The sequence below is a fragment of the Aedes aegypti genome, chromosome 3, assembly GCF_002204515.2.
Source record: "Aedes aegypti strain LVP_AGWG chromosome 3, AaegL5.0 Primary Assembly, whole genome shotgun sequence".
Classification (NCBI taxonomy): domain Eukaryota; kingdom Metazoa; phylum Arthropoda; class Insecta; order Diptera; family Culicidae; genus Aedes; species Aedes aegypti.
The window spans coordinates 9088947-9105639 of NC_035109.1; the positions used below are offsets into that span (position 1 = coordinate 9088947).

Genomic DNA, 16693 nt, shown 5'->3' on the forward strand with positions numbered 1-16693 from the left:
ACGTCGAGGATGACTTGCCGGATGTGAAGGAAAAAATGTCCGGAAAGGGAAACGAAGAACAACCTGGCTTTGTAGATCATCGGGATTCTAGTATAAGACGCACAGCTGAGGCTGATACAGGAAGCTGTGATCGCTAAAGATGCTTGGAATATAAAGGGCGATCACGAAATTATTGCGACATCGAAAATGTCATGCCAATTTTCTTATAATGTTTAGAATCAAACCAAAATTTTAGGGTAGTTTTATTTCAAAAATCAAAAGAAAAGTTAATCGATGGAGCCTTGAGTGTAAAATTGAAGGCATTTTCGCTTGATGCCCTCCATCAAAGTCTTTACAACGTCATCTGGTGCCAGTTTCTCATTTTTTTTTTCATTTTCTTAACATGTCCTTCTCGTCTTTGACTGTCTTCTTGCTCTTCCGAAGTTCCCGCTTCATTATTGCCCAGTACTGCTCCACCGGGCGCAGCTCCTGACAGTTTGTCCTTTGGAACAAAATGGACGTCAAAATGCGCTTCTCGAGTCACTCAGATTTTTAGATCTCACCATTTACTGTGCCCTTTGTCACGAAAGGCTTACTCCTCAGTCCGCAAGAGCAGATGGCCTGCCAAATGAAATATTTGGAAGCGAAGTTCGACATTTTCTTCTTCTTAAATTCGTCGTCCACATCGAACTTGCTCTTGCCGGTGAAAAACTCCAATCCCGGAATTTGCTTAAAATCGGCTTTTATATACGTTTCGTCGTCCATCACACAGCAGCCATATTTTGTCAGCATCTTCTCGTAGAGCTTCCGTGCCCGAGTTTTAGCCGTCGATTGTTGCCGCTCATCGCGGTTTGGGAAGTTCTGTATTCTGGACGTAGCTCTGCGACATGCCGATCTTTTTAGCCAAATCACGGCTTGAGACGTTGGGATTTGCTTTAATCATTCGCTTCACCTTTCTCTGCGTCTTTTCGTTCTCCGGTCCCAGTTTTCTTCCAGCTCCTTTGCCGTGGTCCAAGGTCAACCGCTCCTGGAACCGCTTCAACACTCTGGAGACGGTTGTATGGTGAATGTTCAACATTTTTCCCAACTGCCGGTGCGACAGGTCAGGAAATTCCAGGTGTTTGGAAAGAATTTGTTCTCTCGACTCGCGTTGGTTCACCTCCATTTTCGTTGAACCGAAAAACACGACTTCGAGTTTGACAGCATGTAAACAATACACATCAGTGAGTGATGTGTAAAAATGTTGTTGATTTTTACCCAATGGTAGAGAAGTTATGCCCTGTTGAATGTGTCGCAATAATTTCGTGTTCGCCCTTTACTACGCAACTATTACATCGAGGACTCATCGGCGGGTAAGGTTGCTTTGATCAAGAAATTGTCCAAAACAGAACTGTCTGAGGCAGGCGATTTGCGACAGCATCTGGTGGATTTGGAACAGTTATTCGTGAAGATTGAAAACGCGGGATGTCGTATGGATGAAGATATGAAAGCAGCTTTCATACTAGTGAATAGAGTTACTGTGCACGTGCTGTAGCTTTAGGTGCAGGAGCCTCATTGCTTGCAAGCGCACGGGCGCTCTGTACATAGTGAGACCTTTTTTGGTGCGCCTCATTTTTCTTGAGATGTGTCTCACTGCGGTCTCATGCGCTCCCTCACATGTGCTGTTTAAAAGTCAGTGCAATGATTGAAGTGATTACAAAAGTTTTCAACGAGGATTGAATAGTAACTGTTGGAACGCGAGTCTTCGACCATATCATATAGACCATCTAGACACCTGCATAATGAGGCGAAAATAGTTGTAGAGGCTCTTCGTTACTAAGCAGTTGTTTCACAACTAGGATACTGATGGCGAGTCATAGCGCCGAGCAGCGCATGAGAAATGAGAATGAGAATTTTAGTGAGCCTCCGTCCAGCGCAGCACACTAGGGTTCCGATGAGCTGAGAGACGGTTTGGTGGGAGTCTTGTTAGTACATTTATGTGCTTCTGAGAAATATGTAACTCTACTAGTGAGTCTTCTGGAATCCTACGAGAATACCGTTGCTGTGATACAAGAGAGATTGCAAATGTTCACGATGGACTTGGTGAAGACAAAGCTGCTTCAAGAATATGATCGTCGACACGAAACAGGTGAATCGAAAGCAATGGTTGCTAAGACGGAGAGGAGAAATGCCTTCAAACGGTTGTGTTACGCATGCGGAAGTCCAGAGCATTTAATTCACGACTATGACAAGCTGGAAGACATCCAAGAGAAACCGTCAAGAGGTGCTGCAAAAATTATTCGAACACAAACTGCAAGGTTCGCCCATCATGATGCTGAATCAGATCGTCAAGTCTGCTTTGGAGCACTTCAGCAGGAGAATGAAGACCAGTGCTGGGAATAGTAATAGTAGTAGACTTGAATTTTCGCGAAAATCACGTGGCTCTTCCAGTACAGTAGTTCAAAAACGTGAATCTCATCAAGTATCCTATGTTGGGTGCACGAATTTATTAAATCATGAGTGTCATTGAAGGCTCTAAATGCGGGAAATAGAACATTTTTCTACAGTAATTCTGGGTTGCCCTTAGCAACGGATGTTTTGCTATTTTCAAGGCTTTTTGCCTACAGCAGCGATGGGCGTGAGTTTCAATGGCTTCGCTGACTGTGATTGGCTTTGCTTGGCTACTGTAGAGTGAATTTCAAGATTTTTCCCAACCCTGATGAAGACCACTGGTATCTTGACTCTGCTGCATCCACTCACATAGGAAATGAGAGGATTTTGGACAAGCATAAAAAACGACGAAGCAAAGAGTGATCCTGGCGAATGGTAACGTTTTACATTATGTTGCTGAGGGAGGATTGAAACGGTCTGCGGATGGTCCAAATAGGCGACCAGTTGATGTCGAGTTGAAAAACATTGTTGCTGTACCTGGACTTTCTATTGATTTGGTGTCAGTTGAAGGTATAACTAGACAAGGGTATGAAGTGATATTTAATTCAGAAGAATGTAACATTATAAAAAAGCTGGAAAGATGTACCGACTGAACATGTAATGAAATTCAATTGATATTGTGAGATATAGAATCCATTGCGTAGAAGAGTGGTATTTGAATTGATCACAGTAAACTGGTTTATAAGCTTATCTGTGATGCACACTGTCATGTTGCACACTAGATGCTTTCATGCTGGCTCACTTGCGAACCGACACTTGCATGGGTAAGTTGTGCGAGCATCGCATGGGGGGTTATTATTTTCCTGGTGATTATTCAAACTCCACAGATATTAGTAAGGCAAAAAACAAAATGACTAACCACGGTAGACACAACAAGGTAGGCTATTTCCAAGTGTAAACAACAATTTTCCATCAAAATATGTGTCGTTATTCCTATCGTCAAGCATGAGGCCTTGAGGATAGTAAAGGAGAGCAGGCCTTGCTTTCTTTTGCACTCGTTCGAGTTTGCGATAGGAATGACGTCATTGCCAAATGTCATTTTTCGGAGTATAATACCTTGCTTCTTTTTACCGTGATGAAAAACTTTGGAGGAGTGTTGGAAGTACATTATCATGTGCAAGATCAAGTAGGCATTTGTTTAGTTAGTTGACAGTAAGTTGGTAAGAGAACGAGAGAAAATACATTTATTACGCTTTGCATCACCGAACAAGCTGGTTTGATTTCCTGTGCTATCACGCATCTGCTCAACATGACCACGGTCATAGCCATCACAACCATCCGCCTTTATCAGGGCTTTGGATCTGTAGCTCTGGTTCAGGACATGCTGCTATGGCGAGCCGTCAAGCGCTAGCGGTGCTTCATCTATGACCCTTTTAACTCAAAGCCTAGTTTTAGACAGGACCAAAAAATCATGTTTTAAAAGACGGATTTGATTGTTCTTTTTCAATAAGATTTCGGATGATTTCTGATTTCATAATTTTCACCGGAAATAAATTAATCACACTCAAAATATTATGGAGAACAGTGGCTGAACGCTGCCTATCGTCCATTTGGAAGAGCACGCTCTTAGTTTCGCAACCGCAGAAGATCTCTACGCTGCACTCGAAAGTGCAATCGATTCACCCGATGCGATGACTGTCAAACAGATCATGGAAAGCTGGACCGAAGCTGCCGGGTATCCTGTACTCAACGTGCGACGAGATTATAATAAAAATACCGTACTTATTTCGCAAGAACGCTTCCTGTCTGATTCGCGGGAACCTTCCGATCACGTTTGGTACATCCCCTACAATTTCGCCGACGAAAAGCATCAAGATTTTGCGTTGGATAGCTTCGACTGGTTAACCAAGAAGGCAGACGAATTTGAAGTAGACACCGAACCCGATCGATGGATGATCTTCAACCGTCAACAGTTCGGTTTATACCGCGTGAATTACGACTCCCGTAACTGGGAGTTGCTCATCCAGGCCATGACTCAGAATCCGAACAGTATCCATCACATCAACCGAGCTCAACTCATCGACGACGCGTTCAATCTGGCACGTGCAGATCTGCTAGACTTCAGCATTGTTCTACGTATGTTGACGGGCCTTGCACATGAACAGGACTATCTACCATGGGCTGCAGCTGACAAGGTGCTCTCCTATCTGAATAATAAACTCCGTGGGACTGTTCATCAAGAACGATTCGAGCGATACGTTAGCTCCTTGATCAGTACCGTATATCCTACGCTTGCTACAGATTCAGTTGCAGCTGATGAGTCCCTGAAGGACAAATACATCAAACAATTGATCTCGACGTGGGCCTGCCGGATTGATCACTCCGACTGCCGACAGAAAGCTCAGTCATCCTTCAGAAATGAAATCTACACCGACGCCAAGGTAGCTCCAGATGTGCAAACAGTGTCGTACTGTTACGGTGCTCAACGTGCCACAGACGAAGAGTTTCTCTACCTGTACCGACGAATGTTCAACTCCATGAACGAAGGCGAACGCAGCTTGATCATCAGCGCGTTGGGTTGCGTGGAGAGCAAGGAACAGTTGAAGGCATTCCTGACTTCATCGATCGGTGCCGGCGTGGGTGTCGAGGTCAACTATAGCGAACGGGAACGTCCTCAAGTGCTTCAAGCGGTTTATTCGGCGGGAAGGATTGGCGTGGACGCTCTGATCGACTTCCTGAACAACTGGGATATGGCAGATGATTTGATTTACTGGCTGGAACAACCGGTGTTCAACAGTGCCATTGCGAATATTGCATCGCGGACGAATTCGGTGGAGGAGTTCGACAGGTTGAAGAAGCTGCTGGAGACGGTTGGAACGTTGGCACCGGGAAATGTCGTCAATGCTGCGTTGGCTACTGTGAAGGCCAATCTCGATTGGTACGACAGCTTGGAGGGGCTGGTGGTTGCGGAATTTTTCGAGCATTATGCTTGATTTGCCTCTCACTAGTTAAATATTATCAATGAACAGAGAAGATACTTCGGTACCATACTGTTGGACTGCCGTTGAAGAACTGATAAACATTTGTTTTATTTGATTGGTTAAATGGTCCAATACATATAGAAAGAAGCCTTTTTTAGCTGAGCGGTTAGAGTTCGCAGCTACAAAGCAAAACCATGCTGAAGGTGTCTGGGTTCGATTCCCGAGCGGTCCAGGATCTTTTCGTAATAGAAATTTCCTTGACTTCCCTGGACATAGAGCATCATCGTACCTGCCACACGATATACGAATGCGAAAATGGTAACCTTGACAAAGAAAGCTCTTAATTAATAACTGTGGAAGTGCTCATTGAACACTAACCTGAGAAGCAGGCTAGTGGATGATGCGTTCTTCAATTTCTGAACGATGTTTTCTGAACGAAGCTTTTCAAAATAAAGTTGAGTGAAGCTTTTCAAATTCCCTGAAAAAATCTTTTCAATTTTTCGAAGCTAAGCTTTTTAACTTATCTGGAACATTCGGTTAAAGCTTTTGCATCTTTCTCATTATTTTGCAAAGATCACTGAGCGAAACTTCAATTTTTTTTTGACAAGTTGGTCAAACCTTTTCATTTCATATGATTGATTTTTTGCTAGCTTTTTTAGCTTCATGTTCCAAGCTTTCAGAGCAGAGTGAATCATTAGAATCTTTTAAATGAAGAATTAATGAATTTTGAGATCTTCTTTAAAATTCTTAACAAAGTAATTCAAGCTTTTTAAGTGAACCGTATCCTAAGATAAAGCTTTCCGAATGAAATATTTAAGCTGAACCATTTTTATTTTTTTTTTTTTTTTAGCGAAACATTTTGAGCTTCCTGAGCGCAGCTGTCTCAGTTATTTAAACGAAACATTCTAAGGTTCAAAAGCATCATGAGAAAACTTGTTTCAATCTTTTTATTAAAATCATTTCAATCTTTCTGAGGTAAGCTTTTGAGTGAATCTTTCACAGCTTTTTGACTGAAGCTATGCCCAAGATTTCTAGGTTGAGCTTACGACGAAGCTTTACAAGAGTTTTGAACGAAGAAGGTGTTTAAGTTTTCTCACCAAAATTTTTCTACCATGTTAACGAAAGCTTACACAACTTTTGATTTTTACTGAGCGTAGCTGTCTAAGCTGTTCAGTGAATTAATATTAATCTTCCGAGCGAAGCTTTTCATGATACCTTATAGAACTTCTTTAAGCTTTTTGAAAAAAAAAAAAAAAAAATTTTATTGTGTTCAAGCTTTTTGAAGCAAACTTTCCTAATTTTCTTGGTGAAACCTTATTGCGTTTTGATTCAAACATTTTTTATTCCTGAAAACAGTTTCCTGCGGGTGTTATAATTTATGAGTTTTCAAGCGAAGCTTTTCACTTTTCCAGACGGTCCCTTATAACTTCCTAAATAGAGCTTTTCAAGCTTACTGAGCAAAGATGTTAATGATTTGTAAACGAGTCCGCTCAAATTGAAACCAAGCTTTACAGAGATTTGATAAAAACATTATATATCTCCTGAGTATTTTTTTTTTTTTTTCAAGATTACAGAGCGACAGTTTCCAAATTTTCGAGGCAAACTTATTTCTTTTCAATCTATCTGAGCAGATCATGAAACCCACTCGGGGTGAGGGTTTTCAAACCTCTCTGGATGAAGCTATTTAAGTTTCCTACGCAAAGTATTTCTAGTTTCCGAATAAAGCTCTTCAAACGACCTGAAATAATTTCTTCTATTGACACCCAAGTAAACTCCTTTGTTAAGATTTAAAACTATCATAAAAACATTTCCTGAGAAATTTTTTTTAAAAACTTTTGAATAAAACATTCGACATAGCTTTGTGAAGTTTTGAAGCATACTTTTTGCAAACTTGAACAACTTTGCTGAATAACCTTGGCCAGCTTGAACGCTTGGACGCTTGAGAAACTTTTCTCGGAAAGCATAATCTAGAGAGCTCAGAAGAAACGTGATTTTTTCACTCATGATTGCTTTACTCAGAAAAAATATCGCTCAGGAAGCTTGAAAAAAAAAGGTTTTTTTTTCAGTTTAACTCCTGATTGCAGCAATTATGAGCTGAGTGAAAAAAAATCACGTGTCCTGGGTGAGTTATCAGAGCTTTCTAGGTTGAGTTTTTCGAACAAAACTACTCAAGCGTCCAATTGAACGTTTGGACGTGGAGAAGTTTATTCAGCAAAGCTGTAGCTTTCTGTAGATTATAATTTACGAAAAACCTCCTGTTATCAACGAGCGGAATTTGAGTAGATGTAAGTCAATAAAGTCTCCCAAGATAGTGGTTTGTATTCCTGCTCTCTCGAGTGATGGAACCGGAAGCACACTTGTTGCTTAATCGAGTAATATCGTAAATATATATGTATCCTGCATCGCATCACTATTATCACCACCTTATCCCACTAACACTAACCCAATATCCTTTTCATGACAACTATGGAGATGCAGAGGTATATTCGATCTCTAGTAAGAATGGTTGTCTAACTAACATTCCTTCCCTTCCCGGATGACCACATTGGGCGTGACCGGCGCCGTTATTGACTTTCAAACTTTAAACTTTCGTTCGATGCATTTTGACGATTCCGGGTCATTTGGCCGAATGCCATTTGGCCGAATGCCGTTTGGCCGAACGCCATTTGGCCGAAAGGGTCATTTGGCCGAACGCCATTTGTCCGAATGCCGTTTGGCCGAAATTGAAAACAAAAGTGAACTACAGTTAGCATGGATTTATGATGAATTCCAATGAACTTATTCAGCTTATTCATAAAAAAGATAAATCATCATTGATATAGGTTAAATGATGGCTTCGGCACCCTGAGGGTATTTTCGGCAACACTATCTTATCCTCCTTGTTAGAATTTATCTACGGAACAAGGGTTACCTTCAATGTACTCAACATGTTCCTTAAACTATAATCTTCCATATAAATCACATTCTTGACGAAAATATTATATAACATGGGTTTTATTATTAAATGAAATAAATGCTTACGAAATCATCGTCATTCGTGAGCTGCCAAACAGAACAACACAAGAACAGCTTAGGAAAAACTCACCACTTCGAAAGGTCCAATTCTCCGCTCCAATGCCAATTTTTTCACAAAATCTACGCACCGATCACTTATGCACAATTAAACTTTTGATTGGTCTATAAAGCACTCGAAAATACTTAATTTTTTTGCTTCAAATCACAAGTAAAAATTAATGAACTTTGTTTTCCTCGGCAATCACTTTTTATTACTGCACCAGGTTGCCAGAAAACCATATTCAATTGCGGTGTAATTATTATTCACGATTTAAATTCACAGAAAAGATCGAACACAACTATTTAATTTATCGGAATTAGGCAACAAAGCATGCATGGGTAATAATTGAGTCTTTCAATGCCTTCCTTATTTGAAGATTGTAGCGCATAAACTTCAAAATACTGAGAAACATATAAAATGTACGTCTTTTAATAGGTTAACTATTTTGGCAACACTCCTGTTGTTCTACAGGCAATCAGTCGATGATGTAATTGTGTCAAATCAAAAGTGAGTAGATTTGAAAAGGGTCTATTCTGATTTTCTCATACACTGAGAAGAATATGAACCTTAAAAATTACTGGCAAGGTTTGGATTTTGATCCGAATTAGCTGATCGAACCATATTCGGAGAGTGATATTCAAAAACAAAAAAAAAAAATCCTGGGACATCGCAATCGGATTTTTTTTTAATACACCCCAACCTCTTTTTACGACCGTTATCGGGGGGTCGTAAAAAAAATCTTGGTAATAATTATGTTTTTGAAAAATGCAACGTCTATATGCGGAAATACTGATTCGGGATATTCGGCAAAGTTGAAGCATGGGTTGAGAACTTTCCAAAATGGCCGTTCAAAATTTCATATTTTGGTAATAGATGGCAACACTACTCGATTGTTATCAAAAGAGCCAATTTTATGGGGGTGTGATATGCAAATACCAAAAAATTTCAAAGATGACGGTACCGAATGTTGACCAAAGTTGAAGGAAGTGTTGCGTGCTATACAGTCGGCTGAATCACAAATGTTCATGTGGCTGGCAGCACTGTTCAAGAAGAATAAAGAAAAGATCAAAACCATAAAACTTGAGCGGAACAGAAAAATAGAATGCTTAGCAACATAGCAATACTCTTCAACTGTAATCCAGTTTTTCATGAAGGGTTCAAAATTTTGTCGTAGCTGGCAACACTTCTTAAGTGAAATTGCGTCACCGGCAGTACAAGTGTGCATGCAACTTTTGTTTTGCGGATATCTTAGGATCCTGACCACTTAGAAAGATGGCGTCTTTGGCAAAGTTGTTCATTAGCTCAAGCGCTATCATTATTAAAGCTATGAGATTCAAAATGTTGCCACCAGGCGGCGCTAGTGAGCGTAGAATTTTTGTTTTGCGGATATCTCAGGATCCTGACTACTTAGAAAGATGGCGTCTTCGGCAAAGTTATTCAGTAGCTCAAGGACTATCATTATTCTGGCCAAGAGATTCGAGATTCGACTACATAGACATGGCGTCTTGGGCAAAGTTGAGCTTCTCAGCAAGTTTATCGAAGACGCCATCTTTCTAGGTAGTCAGGATCCTGATATATCCGCAAAACAAAAGTTTGATGCTCACTAGCGCCGCCTGGTGGCAAAATTTTGAATCTCATAGCTTTTATAATGATAGTCCTTGAGCTACTGAACAAATTTGCAGAAGGCGCCATATTTCTAAGTGGCCAGGATCCTAAGATAACCGCAAAACAAATGTTTCATGCTCACTAGCATCACCAAGTGGTAGAATTCCGCAATTCAGTGATGGTGGTGCTAGCCCTTGAACTACTGAACAATTTTGCTGAACATCATGATCCTCTATTTTGAATACTTTGTAAGATATTGGTCATTTATAAAAACGGTCATTAATCTGAATTTCGGTCGTTAAAAAGTGGTCGTAAAACGAACCGTCGGTAAAAAAACGGTCGTAAAAAGAGGTTGGACTGTAATACCATTCATTCTCTCGGTAATAACTTGGTGATAGAGCGTTCAAGAGCAGCAACCTTTACAGACCAAAACCATATCGAGCCATTCAGCTTGTCAGTGAATAGTTTAATTCACGGTGAAATTCTTGACATTAATAAAAATGAAAACAACTATGCAAGTACCACCGTTGCGGGTGAGATTTGGCCAAAAATGCGTAAGTTCTCATTTATTTTTAAATAACTTTCGCAATTTGACTTGATATGTTCGGTTAAATATGAGAATACGTTGCAAATGCTGAACAAATAATTGAAATCTGATTATTTTCCTTTAAATAGGAATCATTTGAAAATTGGCCCAAACTCACCCCTTCGAGAAGGTGACATTGGGCCAAACAAACTACACTCAGGAAAACGAACTATCGATAAACATAGGAACCCCATATGAAAATTCGCCACAAGAAATTGGATTGAAATTTATAAATTTACGTCATTGAACCGAAATTTGAAAAAAATAGTTTTGCGGCAACCTGGAATCGAACCAAGGACCTTGCTTAGTTTTGTAACAAAAACTACCCAAAAACATGATTTTTTTAAGAAAAAATCAAATTTCTTTGGATTATTTAAGTTTATTTTGCCGAATATTACATGTTTCATATAAAACTTATGTTTCTAAAGCATTTTGTTTGAATTACAAATTGAATAGTGTATTTTTTTAACATGTGCAAAAAAAATTATTTAAAAAATGTTGCCAAGTCCTTTTCAAAGGTTTAACAAATAAGGAAAACCAGTTTCAGCTTTAAGAATATTGTTTAACTGATAGAAAATAAAATGTTGTATAACTTGATCAAAACAGTAAAATGCGGTGTATGCAAAGTTTGAACACAATTAAATAAGCTTCAAAACCATGCAAAAAGATTTGGAATCGGTTGAGTATTCATAAAGTTATGGTCAAACAAAGATATTTTTCAGTAGAATAAAAAAAATTGGAGTTAATTACTTTTTATTGAAACTAGTTTTGATTTTACACAAATTTGATGTTCTACAAAGTTTTCAAAAAAAAAAAAAATAATTTTTAAGGTAATGGTGCTGAAATTACCGAAGTTATGGTGACTTCACTGAAGGCCATTTTTTATGAAAATTCACCTCCAAGACGCATGCACCTCTAAATTTGAATATTTTTGGCTCAAACTTCGAGGTTTCTCTACTAATATGATTCAAATTCAGAAGAGTACACGAATTTTTGGTTTTGAGAACTTTTGAAAAATAAGCCGCACCCTAAATAGACTGTAGCGCATGTGCGAGTAGCAAATAGGAGCATGCATGTAACTCATTCAAACGCAACTCTGAAATTCAAGATAATCGCGTTCCGTGGATTTTTCTTGCAGAGCACAATATTATGAATCAATTAACCATGACGTCACGCTGCAACTTCTAGGTTGGATTCGTACCTGCTGCAAGTTTATTACCATGACATGGCAATTTTTAAAGCCGAAATGCTGCCATAGTGAGATTGAATACAAAATTTATTCGATAAAAAAAATGAAAATGAAATTAGGCAGTGTCCATTTATGACATAACGTTAAAATGTACAATTTTCGACCATTCCCCCTCCGCAACGGTCTTTGCATGAAAAAAAAAATTGTGTTTGAGCCGCAACGTTTGAGCCTACTCCCCCTCCCCCTAGAGCGTTACGTAATATGCGGACGGCGCCTTAGTCTGCATAAATTTAGTGGCGTTGTGTATTCAATTTGAATCTCCGCTATTTTATTTCTAACTGCAATTATTTTCTCAGTGTAGTCTGTATTTTTCTGCATTGGCCCTTTCAACGAGTAGAACATAATGAGTGACGTTTAATTTCAGGAATTGTCAACAAATACGAAATGTTACCAATACATAAACTAGTTTTTGCGCAGTTTTGGATTGCCGAAGTGAACATTTTTGTTGCCGACAATAGTAATTGCATTGCCGATAAAAGAACAAGTGCCTCGTGACTTTGGTGAGGAAAAATAGAAGATTAAGAGAACAAAATAGTGTTTTATGTATAACAATCAATAAACGAAGAGTGCTCAAGTGTAGTTCAGGTGTCTCCTGCTAATTGTTGTGCTCCATTGTTGCGTAAAATTGCCTTCTTAAAAGTTCAGCTGCTTAGGCTGCCGACAATACGTAAGTTCCCCTACATAAGCTTTTTAGTGTTAGTTGAAGAAACAGTCAGTGCTGAAAGACCCTGAATGTAAGCAGTTGTTCACTTCGATGCCAGCGGTAATAGCCACCAGCAGATGTTTTGGCACCGCGTCTGTAGTTAACTTTTGACAGTAAATAAAACGGTTTAAAACTTATTCGTTCTTCTGCTGGATCAGCTTGCTTAGATCTCTCGAACCGTACTAAGTAATATATGTCATAATTCTGGCATCAACATGATTTGGCTTCTTCTTTTCAAAACGGAGAAAAAGTGTGCTTCATTGACCTAAGTGTTCGTCGAGTCGTTAATTGCTATACTCAAGCAACGGTGCAGTGTTCAGTTCTCATGTTGTAATCTTAATCTTGGAGGAGAAATACATCTCCCCTAAGTTAACCCTTGAGCTAAAAAAATATGTTTTGAATAAAACTTATTATAAGCTTTAATTCCAATAACTATGAAAAATATTTCTCTTTTGAAAGAAAAGCCTATGATCAAAAGAAGGAAAAATCTCTCATGAAAATTTAAGCAAGTGTAATGCATATAATCATTTCATCAGTACAACTACAAAGAACTACCGATTATTTAAAGAAGGAAAAAATCCCAATTAAAATATAAGCTAAACTATTACCGATAGTAATGGAATTTCTGATGAAATTATTGAAAACACTTGAAACCTTATTACACCGTTGGTAATCCAGTGGCGATTCAATCATCACCTCAGAGTCTTGACGCGAAGTGTGTTGTTCATAGCTTCGTCCTGAATGAAAGGTTCGATGTTATCATTCTCTTGGAGCTCATATAGTGGCAAACATGACGTCCTGTCACATCATGAAAATCGACATATTAATTAGCTTATCAGTTATTGGGTCACACTCATGAATCCTATACATCAGCGTTGTAGCATTTTTTTTTTGTTCATGATTCGGCCAAACGGCATTCGGCCAAATGATCCTTTCGGCTAAACGGCATTCGGCCATTCTGAGAGAGTGTTTGAACAAATTGGAAATTTTGAAGAATAACGGGAAACAAGAATATTTCTGAACCGCAATTGGTTTCCCGACCAGCGGATCACAAAAAAAAGTAGCGCAATCATATCAAGATTTGCTACAAATAACAAATTTTGTTTCATTTTTGTTAGAAGCACTCTGAGTTGATGGAGGAAATTATTACACAATTTAAACAAAATCAGTTATAATAACAAAGGCTGTATCGAATTTGTTTCAATTCAAAACATAATTTTAAGACAACTTACTTGTTTTTTTAATTATTAATCGTAGTTTACAGCTAACCATCCGAGTGGAGGTTTAACAACTACCGAAAAGCTAAACATTACATATACTTTGCAGTTGGATTAAATGGACAAATTGATGTGAAGTTTTGCGAAAAGGTACACGTTTTCTCAGTGAGAATCAAACTCACGACTCCCTGATCTCTAGTTAGGGCGGGTTACCCCTACGCCACGAGAGGACTCATGGACGCAGAAGTGCACCTCTTTCGGAAGAATTAGATGCCCATCTACTTCACATCAATTTGTCCATTTAATCCAATTGCAAAGTATATGTAATGTTTAGTAGACTGGCCCTTAAACAAAAAAGTTGTAAAACTCAACGGGGCATCCTCTAGATATGTGCCTTTGGGTAAGAATAAAGCTCTCTCAAAATTTCAACTCATTTGTTTGCTCCCCCCAGCTGGCGCATTCAATTCGAAGTTTGTATGGAACAATCGTTTCAAATATATTGAAAATGGACCCTTTGTCACTGTTTCGTTCCGTATACTAGTTAATCGCGTTTGATTGAGCCCAGAATGACAAATTCGCTAGTTGATACCCTAATGAACATAGTTGCAGAAGGTTGTATCTGGATTTATGCTCCTTTTCATCATGCGCTTAGTGGCTACCACCCAGCAAAGTTGAAGAAATACTAAGCAATATTGCAAATCTACTTCAGATGGTTAAAACACAAACTTTCTCAATTTTAATCATCATACAACCTTCTACAATATTGTTCGCTATGGTATCAAGTAGTGTTTTTGACATTCTGGGTTCAATTGAACGCGATCGACAATTTCCCTGACCCAAACATGAGATGATGTGCTGTTTCCCATGTGTTTGAGCGCATATTATTTTCAATTCAATTGCGCCAGCTCATGGAACGACTAAATAAAATGAAATTTTCAGGAAGTGTTTCTCTAGCCCTAAGGAATAATCCTGAGGGGTGCCCGTGGAATTTTTTTCTCCCATTTTTCTCCCATAATGAGCTGGGCCAGTCTAATGTGTAGCTTTTCGGAAGTTGTTATAAGAAAACTTGTTATAAACATTTTGGAGTAATAGCTTATAATATTTTTTTTTATAATTCAGTTATGCAAAATAACAAAATGAGTTATATTTTTGTTTGATTTGGAACATCATGAGATTCATTTTTGTGTTTACATTATAACTTATTTTGTAATAATTTTGTATAGCGTTGAGGAAATTATGTTATAATTTTTGTTGTTTTAACTACTAACCAGCCAAAACCATAACATATTTTGTTATAAAAAGCGCGCTAACTGAGTAACGAAATTTGTTACAACTCTGTTCTGATCCACTGATCGGGTTTGATTTTTCTCAGAAGATTACTTAAAAGATTTATGAATTGATGACAAACGCTTAGGAAATCTGAAGAATTTCAGGAAAAATCGTAAGTGTTGAAGGATAAAAACAAATTTCTAAAAAAAAACCGTACTTATAGAGGATCACAGAGAACTATAAGATTATTTCTACGTTTTTTTCTATATTACCTTGGTATTCTTAAAAAAAAACGTCTGAAAAAAATAAATGTAGACGGATAACGAGAAATTCCTGGAATATATATTTGAACTGATTGTGGATCACGAAGTTCCCTGAGAGTATTCTAAAATGTAAAGACGAATAAGCCAGCGGCTGATTTTTTTTTTATTAGAGATAGCACTGCGGAACACGGTTTTGTCTCAAGCACCAAAATACCGCTATTTACTTAATTAAGGGTTGCTGAATCCATTACCATTTTCAGAAATATCCTAGCACGTCTAGATTTTGAGATATTGGCAGTTGAAAATGCTGAATTTGACTATTTATCCAACTTGCATGCAAGTTTGCCAGCTTGTATGGCAATTTATTTACTTAATTTGTCTCAGAACTCAAACATTATGTGTATAATAATACTTATCTACAAAGTTCATCAGAATTCCGATGCTCAAAAGTTTTTTTTTGATGGTTTAGAAAAGTATTGTATTTTTCCATATAAGAGAAACGAAGCACTTTGTATGGAGACTATAAGCATGTTGAAAAAATCGATTTAATCTAAATTTAACCGTGTAATTTTAACCAAATTAAATATGAAATGAAAGTTATTTTATTTTGCATGCTTAATGGATTAGATCATAAAATTTTTCGATAAATCTTTGTTTAAATTTTATGTAAACATCAATGAAACCAATGTTTTATGCAACTTTGGCGACCTAAAAATTGTGATGTGCTGGAACATTTCTGAGAACGGCATCAGATTCAGCAGCCATTCAGAAGCTGCTTTTCGGAGACTAGAGACACATAATTTGATCCATTGACATTGGAAATGTTGACGCTAACGAGAAATTATTAGAATACCAGTGGGCCCGGCATACTTCGTCTTGCCATCAAGTAGGCTGTTGAAAAACGCTATGGATCGTCCCATACAAAATGACAGTTCCGTTCACGCTCGTTTTTCCAACTTTCCCGGTGAATATCCTGGGATTTTTATACACACAAACACGTCGGAACACTTGACGAACAAAACGGAAAAATAATCATTCAAATCGATTGACCCGTTCGGAAGCCATTTCGTGACATACAAACACCACTCCATTTTTATTTATATAGATTTTTGAACTGATTGGGGATTACTTCTTCTTCTTATTGGCATTACGTCCCACCTGGCACAGAGTCTGCTTATCTGCTTAGTGTTCTTATGAGCACTTCCACAGTTATGAGGTGAGAGCTTTCTTTGCCAAAGTTTGCCATTTTCGCATTCGTATATATTGTGTACCTGCGATGCCCAGGGATGTGAAGAAAATTTCCGTTACGAAAAGTTCTTGGACCGATCGCGAATCGAACCCAGACACCTTCAGCATGACTTTGCTTTGTAGCCGCGGACTCTAACCACTCGGCTAAGGAAAACCCCTTACTATTCA

At 38.4% G+C, this 16693-nt stretch overlaps 2 protein-coding genes across 2 annotated transcripts in view; one reads left to right on the forward strand and one right to left on the reverse strand.

Annotated features, from left to right (window-relative positions):
• The window catches only part of LOC5570208 (40S ribosomal protein S12, mitochondrial), a 154418-nt gene that overhangs the window by 17902 nt on the left and 119823 nt on the right, over positions 1 to 16693 (reverse strand). The window lies entirely within an intron of this gene.
• LOC5570213 (aminopeptidase N) lies at positions 3969 to 5429 on the forward strand. Its single transcript, XM_021848893.1, has one exon. The coding sequence runs from the start codon at positions 4041 to 4043 to the stop codon at positions 5340 to 5342; it is 1302 nt and encodes a 433-aa protein (XP_021704585.1). The 5' UTR covers positions 3969 to 4040; the 3' UTR covers positions 5343 to 5429.

Bases quoted from the DNA above. Each gene is read 5' to 3' on its own strand.
- LOC5570213 (XM_021848893.1), top strand. From the start codon at position 4,041: ATGACTGTCAAACAGATCATGGAAAGCTGGACCGAAGCTGCCGGGTAT.